This window comes from Capsicum annuum, chromosome 3 (assembly GCF_002878395.1).
Source record: "Capsicum annuum cultivar UCD-10X-F1 chromosome 3, UCD10Xv1.1, whole genome shotgun sequence".
Lineage (NCBI taxonomy): Eukaryota > Viridiplantae > Streptophyta > Magnoliopsida > Solanales > Solanaceae > Capsicum > Capsicum annuum.
In genome coordinates this window covers 3,341,357-3,365,660 of record NC_061113.1, presented here as the reverse complement: position 1 = coordinate 3,365,660, position 24,304 = coordinate 3,341,357, and the positions used below count along the sequence as shown (strand labels likewise).

The 24,304-nt window shown below is 34.9% G+C and overlaps 3 protein-coding genes across 3 annotated transcripts; 2 read left to right on the top strand and 1 right to left on the bottom strand.

Annotated features, from left to right (window-relative positions):
• The first annotated feature begins 10,853 nt into the window (after positions 1-10,853).
• LOC107866506 (UDP-glycosyltransferase 75C1) lies at positions 10,854-12,522 on the top strand. Its single transcript, XM_016712545.2, has one exon. The coding sequence runs from the start codon at positions 10,866-10,868 to the stop codon at positions 12,351-12,353; it is 1,488 nt and encodes a 495-aa protein (XP_016568031.2). The 5' UTR covers positions 10,854-10,865; the 3' UTR covers positions 12,354-12,522.
• A 251-nt stretch (positions 12,523-12,773) lies between these two features.
• Positions 12,774-15,967, bottom strand: LOC107864349 (L-type lectin-domain containing receptor kinase IX.1-like). Its single transcript, XM_016710698.2, has one exon. It carries the CDS (start codon positions 15,593-15,595, stop codon positions 13,547-13,549), a length of 2,049 nt encoding a protein of 682 aa, XP_016566184.1. The 5' UTR covers positions 15,596-15,967; the 3' UTR covers positions 12,774-13,546.
• Positions 15,968-17,990: 2,023 nt separating this feature from the next.
• LOC107864350 (UDP-glycosyltransferase 75C1) lies at positions 17,991-19,609 on the top strand. Its single transcript, XM_016710699.2, has one exon. The coding sequence runs from the start codon at positions 18,063-18,065 to the stop codon at positions 19,440-19,442; it is 1,380 nt and encodes a 459-aa protein (XP_016566185.1). The 5' UTR covers positions 17,991-18,062; the 3' UTR covers positions 19,443-19,609.
• The last annotated feature ends 4,695 nt before the right edge of the window (positions 19,610-24,304 follow it).

Below are 24,304 nucleotides of genomic sequence, written 5' to 3'. Positions count from 1 at the left end.
AGAATTTAATCCAACTTCACTAAAATACTTGAGCCTCAACAATCAACAAAATTACAAGACTTCTTGTAACCTAGGAATTAAAACTTCTAACTCCTATCACTACAAAAATACTAATCTTCTCAAGATAAGCGTTCCCAAGTCTTCGAGTTCCCAAACTTGAAGACAACAACTCCTAACTCAGTTTATAGATTACTGAGACTAGAATCAATAACTCATTACAATACAAGAACCTAACTACTACACAGTTTATGACCTGCTAAGTAAGAGACTAGGTTCTTCTTCAAGTATGTGAACTGATATGCTGATTGTTGATTCATTTTTCAGTGCATGCATGAGTCACTTGCTTTGTGTCACGTTTGTTGTATTTAAGCCAACCTATGATAGAGTCTTTTTTCGTGTTCAATTGTTTCTTCAGTAGAACTCTATCAGTTAACTCTTTTCCTTTTGCTGCCACCTCACCTGTCCTAGATTTGATAGGACTCTTTTACTTCAAATCCTCTTCTTGCTGAACTACTTGATCAACTTGACTTCTTCAAGACTCCTTGTTTGACTCAGCTTCCGATGTGATTTATGTTGCCTATGCTTGTCTTGTACGCAGAATCATATCATTCAGACTCCTCTGCCAGCTAAACTATTTCACTTGAATGGACCAACTTCTTCAACTTGTTTCATTCACATGTCTATCATCAAAACTCCTCATGCCTTAACAAATTTCCCCTTTTTGATGATGACAAACATAGCAGCAACAACATCATAGAATGAAACAGGTTAGTCCAATTGGGTTATAAGCATTGCATAGTCTACTCTCTTCCCCCTTTTGACATCATCGAAAAGTTGAAACAACAAGTGAAAAACGTTTAATAATCCATGGCCATTGAGGCTATCACTAAGACAATCAAAATTCAGAATAAGATAACATGAATGCAATATGATAAAACAAGAGCAAAAAATAGGATAACAACTAAGCCCATTTCATTTATTTAAACAGAAGACTACATATACCAAAAAGTAAACTGAGAGAGAACAAGTTGTTAGGGTGAGAAACAAAAGGAGATAGGCTGAGGAGATCAGTCATGAGGCTAAGTAGAAGAAGAGGAGGGAATGAGAAAGGTGAGTTTCCTAATAACAGCTATATTTTCATCTCTCTCTTTTTCCAAAAAGGAATTAAGGGAGGCAATTTGAGCATGAAGGATCCCTTTTTCTTCTTCATGAGCAGCATATGCAGCGTCCACCTCAGCTTGTTTTTCATCTAGGGAATTTCTCAACTTCTGCATCGGATTATCAGTACTCCTCAAAGAAACAGGTAGCATCATGTGGTTCACATGTCCTATGATATCCTTGGTGGTCTGTAAGGACCACACTTGAACAGAAACACCAAAGTCCTCAAATATGGGGGTGAGCCAGAATTGATAAGGTAGAGCATGTCCACTGACTTACTTGAGTAAAAACCTCCGTATATGCTTTAGTATGAGGCGAGGCAGATCAATTCGTACTTCAGTGTCCAACAATTCCATGAGAGTGAGATCAAGAAAGCTAGCTATAGTCCTCCTTTCCTTTCTAGGAAGAATCATCTTATGCACAACATCAAAGTACAGTTGGTGAAGAGAAGATATCTCCCTTTTAAACACTCTTCTATGTCTGACCAATTGGGGATTCCCTGAGAACTTTATACGTATGTCAAGGGCTGAAACCAGATTGTCAAGAGGTGGCCAGCTTCCTTTGACATATTGACCCTAACCCCCAGAAGGAATATGTAGAATTCTAGCAATATCAGCAATGTAAAGGTTTAGAGTAACCTTTCTAACTGTAGTAGATAACAACTCACTAATGCCCACCCCATTTGTATAGAACTCATACGCTTCAGGTCGAGCAAATTTTCTCTGAAGGTCTCCCTGTAGAAAGAGATGAGACCATCCTTGAAACTTCAATTTTTCCAATAAAGTCTGCATAATTACATCCCCAAATCCACTAACTACTCTTCCTCTAGCTAATTTACGATTTTGAAAGTGAAGGCGAGAATCCTCAAGAGTATCTTGATGAAAGGATGGTGCAGAAACCTCAAAATCAGTATTTATCTCAGCGTTGGTGTCCAGATTGAAGTCAGAGTCAGATGAGTCAGAAGAACAGTGGAAGAGGGTTTTGAAGTAGGTGTAGAGGAATTTTTCATAGAGGATATGGAAGCTTTTGCTTTAATAGTAGTAGGTTTCTTGACTGATCGAAGAAAAAGATCAAGAGAAGAAGTAGGAGAAGAGATCGGAGGAGGAGTGGGATCAAAAATCACTACACGTTTCCTCTTATTGGCTCGAAGAGTTTCAGCTAATTTATCATCTTCACATTGTTTTTTTCCTCGAGTATGTGGGGTTCGAGGAGTAGAGGTAATTGGAGGGGGCTGTGAGGAAAAAGTGTCTTTGGCTGGGACAGAGGGTTTTTTCTTGACCTGAGATCTGGACCTTCTTGAAATTAGGTCTGCAATAGGAAGATCATCCCTATCATCTAAAAGATCATCCTCATGAACAATTCAGAGTGGAATTGGAGGAAGAAGAAGTTATCTCGAGATGGATGAAGTAGTTGAGGGAATTTGGGTAAAAGGATTAGGGAAATTTGTAAAGGTGGAGAAATCTGTGAATTTCTGGGAGATTGGAGAAGAAATTAAGAGAGGTAAGGTAATGTTTGGATGAAGGATGAGTGCAGTGAGGAGATTTTAAATAGAGGCAGTAGAGAACGAAGAAGGGGATGAAGATGAGGAGTTGGATGCTATTGTTAAAACAGGAATGTGTTCTTAAGTGTGAGAGGGTTTAAGAGAATTTTTAGTGTAGAAGCAAAACAAAGGAAGGCGTATTTAAGAGAAGAAGATGAGGAAGGTGAAAGGGTGAGGGACTGTATGTGGCAGAGGGATAATGATAAGTGTTTCAGTTATGATGGGAAAGGGAGTGGCAGCTTTTTTAAAAAGGAGGGACTCTTTGTATTTTGGCGGTTAAAATGGATTAAGAGGAACCAGGAAAACAACTTGTTTCTCTTTAGATTACTTTAAAGTAATAGTAATCGTACCTGAATGATAAAATAAACAAAATTGCTTTTGTAATTCAAGCTTCCTGCAAAATCAACACATACATGAGTCAACATATTTCAAAATCTTGGACTTAGGATACACAACTTAATGTGTGAGACTGAATTAACCAACAATCACATGTAACGTCAACTTATTCTAGTCAAGCATTGAGGGACACTTATGCAATTTTACTCATCCCCAAGGCTAACCTAATTTTTTCAAAGTGTTCTCTACTCAATGCCTTAGTGAAAATGTTAGCAATCTGTTCCTCAGTAGAGCAAAACATAATGGATATATGCCCTTTTTCAACATTATCTCTAAGAAAGTGATGCCTAATAGCAATATGTTTGGTTCTCTTGTGTTGAACAGGACTTTTAGCTATGTTAGTAGCAATCGTATTATCACAAAAAATAGGAACACAACCAACATCTATACCAAAATCCATGAGTTGTTGCTTAATCCATAGCATTTGAGCACAACAGGAACCTGCAGCAATATATTCAGCTTTAGCAGTAGATAAGGCAATGGAGTTTTGCTTCTTAGTGGATCAGGTAATCAAACATGATCCAAGAAAGTGAGTTATTCTAGTAGTGCATTTCCTGTCTACCAGATATCTTGCATAATCAGCATCTGAGTAACCTACCAAATTAAAGTTACTACCTTTTGGGTACCATAAGCCAAGATCACTGGTTTCTTTCAAGTATCTGAAGATTCTCTTTACAGATTTTAGATGTGATTCTTTGGGTTTATCTTGAAACCTGACACATAGCCCTACACTGAACACAATGTCAGGCTTGCTTGCTGTGAGGTACAATAATAACCTTATTATACCTCTATACATCTTTTGCTCTACATCTGAACCTGTTTCATCCAAGTCCAGCTTTGTGGCAGTAGCAATAGGAGTACTTATTTCTTTTGCCTCTTTCATGGAGAATCTCTTGAGAAGCTCTTTGACATACTTCTGTTGGTGAATCATTTTTTCTGAAGCTGACTGCTTTATTTGTAAGCCCAAAGAAAAATTCAGCTCTCCCATCATGCTCATCTCAAATTCACAACTCATGAGTTTACCAAACTCATGAGTCATAAGCATATTTGTTGAGCCAAAAATAATATCATCCACATACACCTGCACAACTAACAAATCCTTCCCATTAGTTTTCAAGAAAAGAGTATTGTCATTTTACCTCTGGTATGTCCATGTTCCAATAAAAATTTTGACAGTCTTTCATACCAAGCTCTTGGAGCTTGTTTCAACCCATACAAAGCTTTGTCCAGCTTGTAGACATAGTCTGGAAATTCCTTGATTTCAAATCCTGGGGGTTTCTTAACATACACTTCTTCCTTGAGAATGTCATTCAGAAATGCACTCTTTGCATCCATCTGATACAAAATAAACTCCATGTAAGAAGCAAAAGCAACAAGTAGTATTATAGCTTCAAGTCTGGCTATAGGAGCAAAAGTTTCATCAAATTCAATTCCTTCTTCTTGATTGTATCCTTGAACCACCAGTCTTGCCTTGTTTCTTATGACTGTTCCATGCTCATCAACTTTATTTCTGTACACCCACTTAGTCCCAATGACTGATCTATCTTTTAGAAAAGGAACTAAGTGTCATACTTTGCTTCTCTCAAATTGGTTCAATTCATCCTGCATAGCTATGATCCAATCAACATCAAGCAATGCCTCAGTTACTTTCTTTGGCTCTATCTCTGACAGAAATACCTTGAATGCACACATACTTCTCAGTCCAGATCTTGTGGTGATACCAGAATTGAGATCAGTAAGTATATTCTCAATGGGGTGTGATCCTTGATATTTGTATTCTTTTGGGATCAAGCCAAGTGAGCTTCTAGGATCACTGTTATTGTTCTGATGTGAGTCAATTGATGGCTCAGTTCCCTCTATCACTGTGCCTTCAGCTTCAGTTCCCCCTGTGAAAATGCCTTCAGGTTTGACTGTTTCAGTCGATGGAACATGTTGTGAAAGTTGTTCCTCCGTATCGCTTCCATCCTGCAGGTTAGTCTTATCACAGAATTTATCAAAAATCACATACATGTTTTCTTCAACACAGTTAGATCTGTTATTCAAAACCCTATAGGCCTTACTATGAAGTGAATAACCTAAGAAGATTCCCTCATCACTTTTGGCATCAAATTTTCCAAGATTATCCTTACCATTATTGTGTATGAAATATTTGCAGTCAAAAGTTCTAAAGTGAGAAATGTTAGGCTTTCTACCCTTTAGTAACTTACAGGGAGTCTTGTCTAACATTGGTTTGATCATGCACCTATTTATAATAGATGTTGCAGTACTCATTGCCTCAGCCCATAGGTTTTTGACAACATTTGTTGCAAGCATCATTGTTCTAGCCATATCTTTCAAGGTTCTATTTTTCCATTCCACCACTCCATTTTGTTGTGGTGTTCTAGGAGCTGAGAAGTTATGGTCTATTCCTTGTGATGAACAGAAATCTAAGAATTTTGCATTCTCAAATTCTATCCCATGGTCAGATCTTATGAAAACTAATCAAGTGCCCAATTTTTTTTCCATTTTCTTGATGAAAATTTCAAAGACATTAAAGGCATCTTCTTTAGATGCTAGAAACAAGGTCCAGGTGAACCTGCAATAATCATCAACAATTACAAAAACATACCTTTTTCCACCTCTGCTTTGTTGTCTCATTGGTCCACACAAGTCCAGATGGACCAATTCAAGACACTTGGTAGTACTAACATGGTTTTTTTGACTTAAATGAAGATATTACCTGCTTCCCCCTTACACAAGCACTACATAACTTTTCTTCCTTAAACTTGGTTTTAGGTAATCCCAATACCATGTCTTTGGATGAAAGTATGTTCAGTCATTTTAGACTTGCATTCCAAGTCTTCTGTGCCAAAGGAGGGAATCAGTTTCTATTGCACTTAGACAGGTCAACTCAGGTCCTGGTATTGCCATTAAGTCTGCTTTGTATACGTTTCTGTATCTCCTTGCAGTAAGCACAATTTCTTTAGTGTCCATCCTTTTGACTTTAACCCCTACAACAGTAAAAATTATTTTATTACCTTTCTCACATAATTGTGAGATGCTCAGCAGGTTATGCTTTAAGCCTTGCACTAAATACACATCCTGCACAACTTTTGAATTTGATGTGCCAATTTTCCCAACTCCAGTAATGATTTCCTTTTTTCCATTTCCAAAAGAAACTCCTCCTCCATCTATTTTGGAGAGTGAAAGAAACTTTTTCTTATCGCCAGTCATATGTCTTAAGCATGCACTATCTAAGTACCAGTGCTTTTTGGTTCCCTTCACCATCTCCTGCAAAAGAAATCAATGGTTAGATTTAGGAACCCAGACAAGCTTAGGCCCTATTTTGTTGGTAAAAGAATGAATTCTTTCTAGTCCATGCAGGAAACACGTAACCTGACCTATTTCTCTGACCAATTTTAGTGCTTGTATTTTTAGTCCGAGAAAAGTTTGTTGCTAGATTCTGACTTCTAATTTTGCTGTTGGCAGCCACAGGACATTCAGTAGTAGGATGTCCAAGATTGCCACAGATATAGCATAGATCTTGTAGATTATTAGCCTTTTAAAAAAAAAAAACTAAACCTACTTTTTCATTATGATTTCTTTCACTCAACTGATGAACAATTCTTGAAGAATTTGTCCATCTGTTAGCTCTTTCCAAATCCAGCTTTAACTTGGTAACTTCTTGACTTAGCTTATTCATTTTTTCAGTCAAATCATGACATTCTATTTGTACTTAGTTAACTCAAGTTCAGCCTTTTCTTATTCTTTACTTATGGCCTTTTTTCCATTTTCAGTGAGAGTCAATTTAAGAACTTCAGACTTAAGATCATTATTTGAAGACTCAAGCAATGTGACTTGGTTTTTGAGAGTGCAATTTTCTTTTTCAACAGAATATTTACAAACTTTTAGATCAATGAAATCAAATTTTAGGCTTGCAAGGCTGTTGAATAGTTCATCCATATCAGAAGTTAATTCTTGAAGATTGTCAATTGAATCACTCATCAAGGAAACAAATCTAGTTTTAGAAAATAGATGTAGTTTTTCTTTGAGTTCAAGTAAACTTACCTCAGAAACATCATCTTCTTCCTTAATGTCTGAATCTCCAAAATCCATAAATGTTGTCTCATCAACTTCATCATCATTATCAGAGTCAGATCCCCTTACAGCTATCATGGCATGTTCTTCTTTTTCCTTTCTCTTGGCTCTTGCTTTTTGTTCCTTTTCAACCCTTTCATTTCTCCACTCTATTTCCCAGAGAGGACATTATCTGATCTGATGATCAGTCTTTCCACACTTGTAGTATCCATTTGTATTATCATTGGAACATTTTTTGGTACCTGATCCCTTCTTCTTCCTAAAAAACTTACTGAAATTCTTGGTTATGAAGGCAACTTGCTCCTTATCAAGTTCAAATTCATCATCACTATCAGAAACTTTTAAAGCTAAGATCTTCTCAGGGGCTTCTTGTTCTTTGATTCCTTCAATTTCCATTTCATAAGTCCTTAAGTTCCCTACAAGTTCATCCAAAGTCAAGCCTTTAAGCTCTTTATTTGCCTCCCTAATTGCAGTCACCTTAACATTCTATTTTGATTTAGGTAACACCCTCAGTACCTTTTCAACTTGTTCTTCCTCAGAAATAACTTTTCCTAACGAAGTCAACTCATTTGTTAAGGTGGTAAGTCTTGTCATCATCTCATGAAGTGTTTCATTTTCCTTTATTTTGAATGCCTCATATTCAGTAAACAGGAAAGCAATTCTGAATTTTCTTACTTGGAAAGTACCTTCATGAGCATTTACTAGTGCATCCCAAATTTGCTTAGCAGTAGTACAGGTGGATACCATGTTATATTCAGCTGGTCCTAGACCACAAACTAAGATGTTTTTGGCCTTTGCATTTTTCTTCAAAGCCAACAAGTCATCAGGAGTAAATTCACTTTTTACTTTCTTGACTTGTTCTCCATCAACAGTCTTCATTGGAATAGTGGGGCCATCAGTAATCCTGTTCCATAATTCATAGTCTTCATCTTGAATGAACATCTCCATCCTTGTTTTTCACCAGATAAAATAAGAACCATCAAAGAGTGAAGGTCTAGTGGTTGACTGACCTTCACTGTGACCAGTAGGAGGTGCGGAATTCATCATGTTGATTCTTTTCTTAGGTGCTAGCCTTATTTAACACAACCCGCTCTGATACCACTTGTTAGAGTATGCGTCCTACTAATTGCCTATCTGTGGAACAAGTAAGTAAACGTGGTTCACAGAAGTAAAACTGAACACAGTATTTTTACGTGAAAAACACCCGGCTCAAGAAAGGTGTAAAAAGTCACGACCTATACCTCTACAGGATTTAACCCAACTTCACTAAAATACTTAAGCCTCAACAATCAACAAAATTACAAGACTTCTTGTAACCTAGGAATTAAAACTTCTAACTCCTATCACTACAAAAGCACTAATCTTCCCAAGATAAGTGTTCTCAAGTCTTCGAGTTCCCAAACTTGAAGACAACAACTCCTAACTCAGTTTATAGATTACTGAGACTAGAATCAATAACTCATTACAATACAAGAACTTAGCTACTACACAGTTTATGACCTACTAAGTAAGAGACTAGGTTCTTCTTCAAGTATGTGAACTGATATGTTGATTGTTGATTCACTTTTCAGTGCATGCGTGAGTCACTTGCTTTGTGTCACGTTTGTTGTATTTAAGCCAACCTATGATAGAGTCTTTTTTCGTGTTCAATTGTTTCTTCAGTAGAACTCTATCAGTTAACTCTTTTCCTTTTGCTGCCGTCTCACCTGTCCTAGATTTGATAGGACTCTTTTACTTCAAATCCTCTTCTTGCTGAACTACTTGATCAACTTGACTTCTTCAAGACTCCTTGTTTGACTCAGCTTCTGATGTGATTTATGTTATCTATGCTTGTCTTGTACGCAGAATCATATCATTCAAACTCCTGTGCCAGCTAAACTATTTCACTTGAATGGACCAACTTCTTCAACTTGTTTCATTCACATGTCTATCATCAAAAATCCTCATGCCTTAACACCTATGTTGCTCGGACTCTTCAAAAATGTCATCCTCGGTGTGTCTGATCTTTCAAAAATAGGGTATTTTTTGGAGAATTCGAAGCGGATGTGACAACATTTTTGGAGAGTCTGAGCATTTTAGTTGAAATCAATATATATTGTTTGCATAAGACGCTTAACGAAAATCATGTTGCGAAAAATATCAACCTATCAACCTGGGGGTGTCAAATATAAAGCAGTTTTGAGGAAAAAAGTTGGTTCCTGAATACTAAAGATCGCAGCTCGGTGCACTAAGCAATCCGCATTCACAAAGGGTACAACGAACGACCGCACCATTAAGTGATGTGATATATAGGCAGTCTACCTCGATGCAAGCAGATTCCACGGCTTGAACTCGAGATCTACAGCTCCCACATACGTAGTCAACTTTGTTGTTGCTCCAAGGCTTCACTTCTGTTTTGAAATCTATGGTCAAACGCCTACTAAGTTCTTAAATTTCATTTTTCTTAAATTACCTTTTCAGCTCATTAATTTTGAGACACCTAATTATTGTAATTCATTACTTTTTACCTAGTCTACTAGTTTTTGTTTACAGTGTTTCGGTCACACTATTTCATTGTAATTGTTTTTTACTAGTCTACTACTACTTTTTGTTTACTGTGTTTAGTTCACACTATTTCATTGTTGTTACTGTTCTTTTTTTGAAATTGCATGCATTCCTTATTAGTTGTCATGTTTTCTTTATTATGAACATATTTCGTTTTTGGTAACTACTTTGATTTACGACGCTTGAGCCCCGAGTTCTTCAGTGTTAGGATCGAGAATTTCGGATAGTGCGGAACTAAACAAAGTAATCGTTTGAAGACGATAACAAAACGATAATAACGATAAGTTGAAAAAATAAAGGAGACACAAATTTAATGTGGTTCGGTCAACTTGACCTACGTCCACAACCAAAAGGAGAAGCAACTTCACTAAAACACCAACGGAATAAAAGAAGTACAAAGATACAAAAGAGAGTATAAAATTAGAGTAATTAAATACTCTAATAGCCCAAATACCCAAAAGAATAACCTCGCAAAGATCACTTCAAAGAAGAGGTTCACTCAAAGTATTTTCCAACACAACTCTCTTACAAATACTCTCTACAAAGAAGAAAACAAACACAACTAAATCTTCTTCAAAAGTTGGTGTTCTTCTCTAAATGGTATATTCCAAAGAGGGTGGAAATGCCTCTATTTATAGGCACAAAACAAACCTACGTTGATGTCATCAATGACATCAACACACTACTTTGCCAACCAAATTTGACAAGAAAACAACTTGCATGCAATGTTGAACTAGCCAACCAAATTTGACAAGAAACAAATTGCATGCAATGTTGGACCAGCCAATCAAATTTGACAAAGTCAATAAATGATCTTGCAAGTGCTTGGTAGCAACTTTGTTTAACCAAGTATGAATTCAAGAAACAAACAAAAGGCCACATTACATTCAGAAAATAGTCTCTCTGCCTACACGAGGTAGGGATAATCTGGTCAAAAGAGGGATTACATCCAACTTTTTTATGGCTTTCATTGTGTACAAGGACGTAAAATATAAAAGACAACTTTTTTTACTTATTCCTTGGCATCTTCTTGTTGTTAAATTCTACAAGAATTATTATCCTATATGACTTGTTGTCTACGTTTCTTTGAAAAGATCGAGGACTTTGTTTTATTAAAATGAATTTTTGTCACCACAAACGTCACATTTCAATGATATTCTGTTATATAACCTTAGACAAATGTAAACAACTGTACCAGAAAATTATTAAAATTCTATTTTACACCAAAGAATTATATATGGAAAACTTGAAGAATGATTGTCATGTTCTTCTTGTAACATTTCCAGGTCAAGGTCACATTAATCCATCTCTTCAATTAGCTAAAAGATTAGTTAATTTAGGAATAAAAGTCACTTTTTCTACTAGCTTAACAGCTTTTCATCGAATTTCCAAGCTTCCAAATATAGAAGGATTAAGCTTTGCTCCTTTTTCTGATGGCTACGATGGAAAACTTAATGTGTCAGTTGGTGAAGTCGATTCGTTCTATTATTCAATAGTGAGTCACGGTTCTGAATTCGTGACTCAGTTGACAGAATCCAGGGCGGCTGAGGGCCACCCTTTCAGTCGTATCATTTACACGACCCTTATGGGATGGGTTGGTATAGTGGCTAAGGGACTTAATGTCCCTTCCACATTTTATTGGATCCAACCGGCGGCGGTGTGGGACATTTATTATTATTGTTTCACTGAGTATGCTGATTATTTCAAGAATTGTTCTCATGATCAAGTCGTAGAGCTTCCAGGATTGCCTCGGCTAAGTCCTCGCGATTTTCCCTCGTTTGTGTTTGCTGATGTGAATTCTACCTATGGTTGGGGAGTTAAATCTATCATAGACCAAATTGAGCTATTGAATAGTGAAGGAAATCCAAGAGTACTTGTGAATACTTTTGATGATTTGGAGTATAATGCTTTGAGAGCATTGAAGAATTTAGCTATGGTTGGAGTTGGCCCTTCGATTCCATCGGCTTTTCTTGATGGTCATGATCCTTTTGACAAGTCATTTGGAGCTGATATGAGATCGAGTTCGGATAGTTACATGGATTGGTTGGATTCGAGGGCAAATGAATCAGTTATTTACATTGCATTTGGTAGTTACTCTGAGATATCAAGTCAATCGATGGAGGAAATAGCTCAAGGGTTGGTAAAATGTGGGAGGCCATTTTTGTGGGTGATTAGGGAAGGGAAAGAAGGGGAAAATCAAGAAGAAAAGTTGACATGTAAAGAGGAATTGGAAAAACAAGGGAGAATCGTGCGATGGTGTTCGCAAGTGGAGGTGTTACAACACCCTTCTTTAGGTTGTTTCTTGACTCACTGTGGTTGGAATTCGACTTTAGAGAGCCTGTCTTCTGGCGTGCCGATTGTGGCATGTCCGCTGTGGACCGACCAAAGTTGCAATGCTAAGCTCGTTCAAGATGTTTGGAAGATTGGCGTCAGAGTGAATGCGAATGAAAATGGTGTCGTCGAAAGAGATGAGTTTAGGAGGTGTATAGAGATCGCGATGGAAGATGGAGAGAAAAGGGAGGAGCTTAAGAAGAATGCCAAGAAATGGAAGGATTTAGCTAAGGAAGCTTTGAAGGAAAATGGTTCATCAAATGTAAATCTCAAAGCTTATGTTAATGAGATTTTACTTGGTCATTAAGGCCAGTTCAGTGCCCAAAATATTTCGCCTTCTTGCAGTAGGGTCCATTTCATTGGTATAAATAAAAAGAATAAATTGAGTATCGTCCTTGTAATACGTACCTTAGCCTATATGTTACATGTACGTAGCTAAGTTTTTGTTATAGTGGTTTGTTTTAGTACTTTGAGAACGATGGACACATGATAATTTCTGTTGAAATGTGTTAGGTGTAGAAAACTCAGCTGGGAGATATCATAGTCACACTAATTTAGATTAAAAAACACATTCAAAAAGTTAAGTAATCACTTGTAAGAGTATATGCCCTACTGATATCTTATTTTATCCTAATAATTGCCTATTAATGGAACGGGTTAACGAACGCGTTCGTATCTGGACAAAATAAATCACATGGTGATGTTTACATGGAAAACACCCGACTCAAAGAGGTATAAAAAATCACGACCTGTACCTCTACGGATTTAATTCCAACTCCACTGAAACAACTGAGCCTCAACAATCAACAAATTACAATACTCTTGTAAACTAGGAACTAAACCGTAACTCCTATTTCTACAAAACATAAACCTTCCTAAGGTGAGTGTTCTCAAGTGCTCAAGTTCCCCAACTTTAAGACAACAATCCTACCTCAGTTTATAATCCACTGAGACTAGAATTAAACTGACAATACAACTAAAAACCAATCTAATACATAAAGTCTAGGACTCCTTAACTCTAGGTACTAGGAACAGGTTCAATGATGATATCTTCAAGTTGGTGATTTGCACAGAAAATTTGTCGATGTGTTGCTTTCTTTGTAAGTGCATAAGTGACTAACTGAGTCACTCCCTCGATATAAAAACAACTCTGCAAAGAGTCCTTCAATGTCATCAGTTTTCTATCTTCCTTTGGACTCTTGTTGTTTATTCAAAGTCCCTTTTCAACCCAATCTCCTTCACTGACTAAAAATCTTTCTTCAGCTTATCTTCTTCTTCTTTCGCACGTGATCAAGAGAGCTTATCCATTCCTGTCTTCAAGCGAACTTGTCTGCATATCCTAGTGAGATCTGGCCCCTTTCCTCATGTGATTGGACCAGCTTGAGTAACATGTTTCATTTACATGTCAATCATCAAAACTTCATTGATCTAACAACACTTATTCGCGTTGAAGCTGCTAATTAATAAGAGGCAACAGGACAATGTATTTGTACGAAAATATTAACGTGGGTACAAAATTGATGTTGAAGATGAAGATGCTGCAGAGGCTGTTGTGTTATATGAAGAATCAGTGTTGTCTTTATTCACTGAATGCTGGATTTGGGCATTAGGTGGGAGGGTGGGCAATGAAGCTTCAAAATTAAGTACATGAATTGCTTGCCTAATAGAAGGCCTGTATTTTCTCTCTGGATGAGCACACCATAAGCCTACAATTAGCAAGTGCTCCATTTCCTGTTCATTGAAATCTGATGAGAGTTTAGGATCAACAGCTTCACAAAGATTTCCCATCCCATAAAGTCTCCAAACCCAATCAACAAGGTTTACTTGATGATCTTCAGCTTTACAATCAATAGGTTTTCTTCCACAAGCTATTTCTAGCGCGACAACGCCAAAGCTATACACATCTGTTTCCTTGGTAGCTTTGTCAGTGATGAAACATTCAGGGGCCATGTAGCCTCTTGTACCTGCCAAATCTGTTGTTTGAAATCCCTTATCATGGTCAACTAGTCTGGCTAAACCAAAATCCCCGAGTTTGGGATTGAAATCGGAATCTAACATAACATTGCTCGACTTTATGTCCCGATGCACCACGCATTGTTCCCATTCTTCGTGTAGATATAGCAACGTGGAGGCCAAGCCTTGAGCAATCTTGAATCTTATTGACCATGCCAAATGACTTTTTCCATTGAAAAGATGGGTATCCAAGCTTCCATTCGGGATAAAGTCATAGACAAGTAGTAGTTCTCTTTTCTCATGACACCAACCAATGAGTTGCACCAAATGTTTATGCCTTAACCGGCTGATGATCCTCACTTCTGATGCGTACTCTTTTATTCCTTGCTTCGACTCCCTTGAGACCCTCTTAACAGCAACATACGAGTTGGATTCCCTGAGATATCCTTTATAAACACCCCCGAACCCACCCCTCCCAAGCATCTTTTCCTGCGAAAAGTTACTCGTACATCTAGCCAACTCACTATACAACAACTTCTTTGGTCCTGTGTTTCTTTCAAATTCATCGGTCATGGAACCGCCTAAAATAAATTCGCGTTCCTCTTTTCTCACCTTCCTCTTTCTCCAATATGCAAACAACATCAACACAGATAGCGCAACCAAAACACTACAACCACCACAAACCAATCCAACTACAAGTCCCAACTTACCTTTCCTTGGCACGTGCTTTCGCGAGGCTACCCCTGGATAAGTACTACTAGTAAAATTCCAAGAATAGATGGTGTGTAGCGCAAAGTTGCGGCCTGCTCCACCCGTGAAGCCAAAAGTGACCCATTCAGGCAAGTATTCCCTCAGATCAAGATTGTGAAATAGGCTCTGCGGGACCGCAACAGTGGTATTCCCTTGGAAACCAGTGAAAACAACACTTAGATTTTTTGAATAGGAATTATAACTAATCCAAACATCAGTACTCCTACCATATGAAATGCCACTAAACCAGGCTTCTGTAACAACAGATTGCATAGAGTTGATATCAATACCGGCGTGATCACCCATTGGATCGTCATAGTGGTGGTTCTGAAAGGTGTCAAACTCCACAGCAACAAATCGATTAGACTGCATGTCATCACTCATAAGACCAAGGTTGCTAAACATGGTTATGTTCTCTGGAATTGTCGTAAATGTAGGTGCAAGGAAGAAAGCGAGGCCAAAGCCATATCCTCCTTTGCCTTGTGAACTTATACGAAAGGTGAAATTGGTACTAAAATCTGTGACATTTCCAGAGGCCTTGTCCCAGAGATGCAATGGTCGCGAATATGTGGCGCGACCTACGCTTGCATTTAGACCCCGAACGCTATGGTTTGAGATGAGTTGAATTGCACCATTTTCTGCGTGGGCATCTTTCTCATATGTTATATCAGGATCATTGGGTCTAAAAGTATCAAAATTGAAGGATAGGGGTGTGACAAAAGGGATTATGATGGTTAGAGGGAAAACAAGGTAGTAGTAATATTTGAGTGAAGATGAAGAGGCAAAAACAACCATAGTATTAGACAAATTGCTTATCACACTACTGAAAATAATCATATACTCCATTATATGCCTATGACATAAATTTCCAAATAGCAGTGTAAAGTCTCTGACTACTTCTAAGTCAAATCTTTTACCTAATGCTCATATGCTATTGATACAGATTGGCGTATTCAGGATTTCAAAAGAATAGGTGTACTATTATGAAAATTCTTTGAGCGTGGGTTCACACACCTAGATACGCCATGTTCAAGAACTAGATGAGTGTAGTATTAGGAATCCAAAGACTAGCTATTGGAAAAGGAAATAAGGCAATGAAAAATTGACATGACAATTAATAAGGAAAGCATTACATAGCGTTCAGAAAAAAAGAAAAAATAACAATAATGAAATAGTGAGATAACCAAAACAAAATAAACAACTGCTGGTAACAAATTAGTAATAAACAATTAGAATATAGTTAGATATCTGAAATTTCATGCGTTGAAAAGTCATATATATTAGTTAAATTTTTTATTGTGTTTTAAATGCTAGTACTTTCTGACTGGACACATGATAATTTCTGTAGATATGTGTTAGGGGTAGAAAATTCAACTGGGAGATATCAGTCACACCAGTTTGGACAAAAATAAATTCAAAAAGTTAGGTAAACACTTATTGTCACCAAATTAAATGCTGGAAATACTGTAAAGTATTATGCAAAGGTGAAATTCTTGTCCAACTCTTAGCACTATTACGATATGAACCCTCTAAACTGAATAAAATGAGCGGATTAAATTGAAACTAATTTCTCTCTCCGTGACTCCCTTGGCCCAATCTTGGGCACTGCCTAAGTGGGTGCGACCCGGCATCATGATGCCCAAATTTAGAGCTGTCGATACGGGTTAGTCCAATCCATCCAGACTAGTTCATACGGGCTTTGAGTTTGACGGGTCAATCCGAGCTGGCCCATCAAAATAAATATTAAGTCCACACCATTATTCTATGGGCACAGGTCAGCCTACTTTTTTAAAAAATAATATTATATAATTTAATTTTAGAATATTAATAAGCATAAATATTACTACAAGACAACAATACATTGTATTAATACTTGTTAATCAAGTCTCCAACACTCCCAAAAAATATTCTTAATAGCAAAATTAAATAACTTTTAACATGATATCCTTTGAACCAAATAAAAATTACGAGCCGACCCACGGGCTAGTCTAACCCACATTATTCAAGCCCCACGGGCCACGGATTTATATGGGCCAGGCTAAAAAGCTTTATTCTTAAATAGACGGTAAAAATTGAAGTCCAACTATATTAAATTACAGATCGAGTCGAGCCGGCCCAACGGACCTGATCCATATTGGCCCAGCCTCCAGCGCTCTGCTAGGCGCGGCGTGCTAGCTAACGGGAAATGCTCTCTAGTCTTTGGATTCCTATTAACTTTTCTCGTGACATAAGTTGTTAGATTTTTTTATTCTTTTTTGGTTTGTTTTTCCTGATGTCCTTCTAGATTCCACGTACTACATGTTATATGATACCCTTTTCAAACAAATAAGAAAAACTCAATTATCAGTATTCTGTTTCTGTGCTCTTTCTGAAGATTCTTGATTTAAAATCACATGCTTTATATTATACCCTCACACACTTCCCAAGACTATCATCTTGTAATGATAGCATCGGAGAAAAATCATATTCCAAAAGCTAGTTATTAATGAGGTAGAAGAACTTAAGATTATATAAAATCTTGCATCAGTTTCTCACTAAACGTATGTGAGATTCAAGGCTAGCAATATCACTAACGGCCACGCTCCGCATTCGCTGCTATCAACGACTCTGCGCTAGACCATTTCTTGCCCGTGCCAAAACTGCAATATCAAAATCATCATCCAAGGCAGATGGGCACGATGGGTGATGCGTGGTTATGAACTATTAAGATGAAAGAATCCGACGTTATATATAATTAAGCTCCATATCAACTCCCATTAAACTAATATGAGACTCGACTTTCATATCTTGCCATAAAATCATAACATGTAATCGATACCTATATATATTCTCTACTAAGAGATGTGGTAGGACGGATCAAATTAAACAACTTCATTTTTAGTCAAAGATCTTTGGTTCGAGCACTTTAAAAACAAGATACTCTCGAGTAAAGTAATTAAGAAAGTAGGAGAAAGTGTAAATAATTTTAATATGGTTGAGATTTATGTATTTCACCAAATTAAGGGAGTCGTTAAAAGGTGACTAAAACATCAGAATAGAATTACTCTTAGCCAATTATAGAGGGCCTACAAGCTATGCTGAATTCATGAACTTATCCTTAAAAAAAAAATTATGGATGACTACGTTTAATTCAAACAATAACATAAATTGAATTAGTACAATATATATGTTGTCAGCACAAATGTCATCATATAACTATAATGTCCAAAATTTCTCTTCTATATAAACTCTAAAAACCATATACATACCAAATGCAAAAATACTTCACTAGCTACTACTACAAAAACCTCTCTCTTTTCACTACCAAAAAAAAATGGAAATTTTCAAAAATGAAAAATCCCATGTTCTTATTGCAATATTTCCAGGCCAAGGTCATATTAATCCATCCCTTCAATTATCCAAACAATTAATCAAATTAGGGATTAAAGTCACTTTAACCACAAGCCTATCAGCTTTCAATAAAATTAAAAATCTTCCAAATATTGAAGGATTAAGCTTTGCTCCTTTCTCTGATGGCTATGATGGTAATTTTGAAGGTTCATTTGAGGAATTTCATTTATTCTATTCTTCTATAAAATCTCTTGGGTCAGAATTTATTTTCAATTTGGTTAAATTAAATTCAACAAATGGTACCCCTATTACACATGTTATTTACACTGTAGTTATGGAATGGGCTTGTTTAGTAGCAAAAAAATTTAATATCTCATCGACATTATTTTGGATTCAACCAGCTACAGTTTTTGATATTTATTATTATAGATATACTAATTATTCTGATTATTTCAAGAATTGTGATTCTAAAGATAAAATAATTGAGTTACCAGGATTACCACCACTTAGTCCAATTGATTTACCTTCTTTTGTTTTTGATGATGTGGAGTGTAATAATTGGGCAACTGAGTCTATTAAAATGCAAATGGAGATATTGAATAATGAAAAAAATCCAAAAATTCTTGTCAATACTTTTGATGATTTGGAATTTGATGCTTTGAGGATTTTAAAAAATAATGTGACTATGGTTGCAATTGGACCTTCAATTCCTCTACATTTTCTTGATGATAATTCATTTGGAGCTGATATGATTGAGATTAGGTCAAATAATTATATGGATTGGTTGAATTTAATGACTAATAAATCAGTTATTTACATAGCATTTGGTAGTTACACTGAAATATCAAGTCAATTAATGGAGGAAATTGGTCAAGGGCTATTGAAATGTGGAAGACCATTTTTATGGGTGATTAGGGAAGGGCAAAATGGGGAAAAAATGGTGAGTTGCAAAGATGAATTGGAAAAGAAAGGGAAGATAGTGAATTGGTGTTCGCAGGTGAAAGTACTAAAACACCCTTCGGTAGGATGTTTCCTGACTCACTGTGGCTGGAACTCGACTCTGGAGGGCATAGCTTCTGGAGTACCCCTCGTGGCGTGTCCTATATGGAATGATCAAATATGTAACGCGAAGCTCGTTCAAGATGTCTGGCAGACTGGCGTCAGAGTGAATGCTGGTGAAGGTGGTATAGTTGAAAGAAATGAGTTTGAGAGGTGTATAGAGATCGCAATGAAAGACGAAGAATTGCAAAAGAATGCAAAGAAATGGAGGGATTTGGCTAAGAAAGCTATGGGGGAAAATGGTTCATCAAATGTAAATCTCAAAGCTTATGCTAATGAGTTTTTACTTAACCATAGTTGTTAAAATAAGAAAATGAATCCTTTTTTTCTCATAGTAGATTGTCTATTTTTAATGTTGAGAGTAAATAATGAGTCACTCAATTGATGATTACTTTAAGAAAATAGCTAAGGAATTGCAGTTTGTAAGAAAATATTGAGTTTTGAATGAAAAAGATTGTTCATTCAATTTTAGCTATGGATTATTACAAATGGAATAATTTTACTATTCATGCATGAGCCCCTCGACTATTTATTATCGTATTTCTGTTGCATATATTTATTCAGCTGAATTATTTTAGATCTTTACGCGCTCAACGTGCATGTATTCATGTAGTGATCCAGCTGTATAAATATATGCCACAAAAATACGGTAATTAATAGTCAAGAGAAGTTATAAGACCCCCGTAAAATTGAGGCGTGTTAAAATACATTTCGCCAAAGTTTAGATATACTCCCTTCGTCCCATTTTACCCGTTTCAAATTTCCTAATTTGATGTCCTATTTTACTTATCATTTTTTACTTATCAAGACAAAGACAATTTTTTTCCCCATGATACCCTTAGTATAATTGATTACTCCTTGTTATTAATATTCTTGAAAAATGTTGCAAAGACTTTTTTAACTCTTCAAAAATTAAAGAAACGGTGTGTGAAATTTGCCAAGTCTTTAAGCAATGATTCACTAGACTTGATTGATTTTTTTTTTGTTGTTTTTCATTCGGTGTTCGGTACCTGATTCGCACCGGATAGGGCCCCATTCGGGAGGTAGCGCTCTCAACAAAGTTTTCTCCATGCTCAGATCGAACCTTCGACCTCTGATTAAGGACGAAGCAACCCCATCCGTTGCACCACAACCCATGTTAGGTGACTTGATTGATTTTGTCTTGTATCCATTTGAAATCTCATTTATTTAAGCACTTTTATAATGAATATTTGGTGGGATAGTTCAAAATGTTACCAGTATAAAAATAATGCAAAGTTTCTTTTTGTTTCCCTCCATTTTTTCTACGTATATTTGTGTTATTTGTTCTTTATATCCTTTTGGTTTCCCTCCGTGTGATTTGTAGCAATTAATCTTGTGTTATTTAAGAGGAGTATCATTAAGAATATAAATGGTGATTTGGTATTATCCTTCCATCAATATTAGAACTAATAACAAGACACAATTAAGAGGGGCAAAATGGTAAAGTTACATTACCAATTATTATTTTTCGAATAGTTGTGTCATCCCAATTTGAAATGAATAAAATGAAACGGAGGGAGTATTTCGAATCTTTTTCCCTTAACTTAACATGAGTCAGGTATATTTTTCTTTTTTGGTGGGAGAGCGGATCTGGGATAGAGCTATAACTTTGGCAACGGATTTAACAAAACTCAATTACTTCGACTTAATCTTATATATTTACATTTAAAATTTACTTAATATTTGCATAAATAATTATCAAGATTCCAGTAAGTAAGATACGTTTTTCTATAATTTAAAATTTTGGTTCAGTCAAGTGGGTGAAAATGTTGATGTTATTGTTTATGTTTTTATGTCTGTTGTTGGTGAAACATCCTTTTGTTGTTTAGTGAGCTGGGATTTTGGCAAATCAAGACTTTACCATGATTTATATATTCACAAAATATTCAATATGGTCACACCAACTCTCGTTACGAGTGGCGGAGCCAGAATTTTCACCCAAAAGGTTTACAAGTGAACATACGAACTAATCAAAGAGGATTTAATATCTAATATATATACATAAAAAATAATTTTAACCATATATTTATAATATAATTTTCCATCAAAAAAAACTCGAATAAACTCCATATTTCAAGTGTAGCTCCGTCCCTGCTCGTTGCTTTTGCAAAATTTTCAATGCCTAAAAGTAAAAAAGTAACTTATATCTAGTAAAAGATAATCTCAAAAGATTGTTCATGAGGATACCCCATCTCATCAATGTAACATTTTTATATGTTTGATATCATGAAAATTATTATTCACAGAGAAAATTATTTTCTTGTAGGCGTAAAACTCTTTCTTTAAAGATTAATAATAATATTAGCAGATAGAACTGATTCAAAATAAATTACATAGATATTCTATATTTATAAAAATATTGACTATCTACAACGATACCTTTTATTTATTGCGATTTATAGCAACTGCACTATATATTAAAAGTGAAGTATGTCAATATATGTATTATAGGTATTTTAAATATATAGAAAAGACATATTTTTTTCCTGAATTTATCCTCCCAACTCACTTTATTACTTAAACTTAAATTCCGTTTATTACCCCCTTAACATCTTTAAAGTGCATTTATTTCACCCTTCAAAATTAAATACCACTCTCACAACAGAGAGTGGGTTACACACGCGCCATGTCAGTGCTAAATCAGTGTCAGGTCATTGCCACGTAAGAAATTAGAATTTAAAAAAGAAAAAATCCCACACGTACTATTTTTATGTATTTTTTTTAATCAAAAAATATTATTTATTTATATATATATATATATATATATATATATATATATATATATATATATATATATATATATTGAATAAAAAATGCCCTCACCCCCACCCTATTTTCATTTAAATAATATATATTTTATATAATTATTTTTATGTATTTTTATTTTAAAAATGAAAATATACATGTACTATATATACCATTCCAGCCCCTTCCCCCGACCCCCCGCTCTTCTTTCCTTCCAGCCCCCACCCCACCTCACTCCAGTTCTTTCTCCCCTTCTAGCGCCCCCAGTCCCACCCGCTATTTTTTCTCCCTTTTAATTAAAGGAAAGTATTGTTTTAGATGGTGTTGTTAATGGAAGAAAGTGAAAAAAAAAAATTAAGAAAAGTATTGTTCTTGAGTGGTGTTAATGAAGGAAGTAAAGAAAAGTGTTGTTCTTGAGTGGTGTTGTTAATGAAAGAAGTAAAGAAAAGTGTTGTTCTTGAGTGGTGTTGTTAATGAAGGAAGTAAAGAAAAGTGTTGTTCTTGAGTGGTGTTGTTAATAGAGGAGAGTGAAAAAAATTAAAAGAAAGTGTTGTTAATGGAGGAAAGCGGAAAAAAATTGAAGGAAAGTGGTGTTCTTCGATGGTGTTGTTAATGGAGGAAAGTGAAAAAAAATTAAGGTTGTTAATGGAGGTTTGAGGGTTGTTGTTGAAGATGATTTGAAGAAAAAAGAAGAAAAAAAAGTCCATTCTTTATTTTATTTTAAATTTTAATTTTTAATTATATTTTAAATATAATATTACTGAAATTAAATTTTTTAATAAATAAACGCACCCTTTTTAAAAAAAAAATGTCACGTCAGCTTTAGGGGTCAAACAAATACATTTTAAAGATTTTAAGGAGGTAAAATAAACGGAAGTTAAGTTTAAATGCTAAAATGAGTTGGGAGGACAAGTTCAGGGGAGAAATATGTATTAAAATGAATTATCCATGCAATATAGATATATTATGATTGTTATATCTGAAAAAATAGATATTATTATAGATAATAAATTTTTTTTATATATACAATATCTATGTAATTTTTCTTTAACACTACAAATAATAAATAGTTAGATATTAGTTGGAGTCAATAATATGAAATTAAAATTAAGATATACATAAGCAAAATAAAATTGATTGTGTAACTATTTTTTTTTTATTTGAGCTATGATAGACGAATCAAAATTAATTAACTAAATAATAAGTCATTATCCAATCCACCACTGATCCATGTACAATCATTTCTTCAAGTTTTCTTATGTGGAAATAGATTTTCAAGTATTATCAAAAACTATTATTTTCTTATAAAAATAATTTTTATTCACACAATAATGAATAATTGCAAATTTAAATATATCTCCTCAAAATTATAGACCAAACTTTGTCCCATCACATCTATTATGAGACGTCTTACCTTACAAATTTTAATCAAGTCAAACATCTACTAACAAGACAAATAACAAATAAGAATTTGAAAAAATTAATGCTCTATAATTATTAGTATCATATTTAGGTTTTGTTTGACTATAAGAGTTTTTTTTTTTTTTTTGTCATTATATTTTTAAATGGTGTTGGCCAAATTATATTTGAAAAAATAAAAACAAGCAAAACTTATTTTCATTCAATTTTTTTTTAAATGACTTTAATTTATATTCATGATAAATCATAATTTCAATTTCAATTTTAATTTCAACTACGATTACAATTTTAACTTTAATTTTTTTTTATTTTCATAATGAAACGTCAATTTAAGTCACACTAAGCAAGGAAACTCAGGACCCACTTTATCACGTATGATAGAATATTAACTTTACACGGTACTACCAACCTTTTACAAGTGTGACAAATTCACAAGTTGCAAAAATGAAACAATAAATAAATCCTAGTAAAATTAATTCTTCGAAATACTTTAAAAATAAAGAGTTACAAAAATCATGAATTAGTGCAACTTAAATAGTACTCCCTCCATTTTATTTTATATATCATTATTTTTTTTTAATCTATCTAAAAAAATAATCATCTTTTCTTATATGGTAACTATTTAATGACATCATTCTCATTATATCTATAAGGGTCCCATTTATTAAGAAAAAACAACTAAAAGATAAATATGTAAAATAACTTCAAGAAGGATAATTTTGTAAACTTTATAAAGTCTTCATTTATTTCTTAAATTTCGTGTCCGATCAAATAACAATACATAAAATGAAACGAAGATAATATGTAGTGGTCAATGACGTTGAAAATTTCGTTGATGATATTCAAGAATTAATATATGAATAAGAAAAGTATTTGTAATTTATATATTTTACAAATATATAGTTATTTATATGTATATATATATAACATAATTTTTTAATAAAATATTCAACTGACCATCTTTTACTTCACGTGATTGCC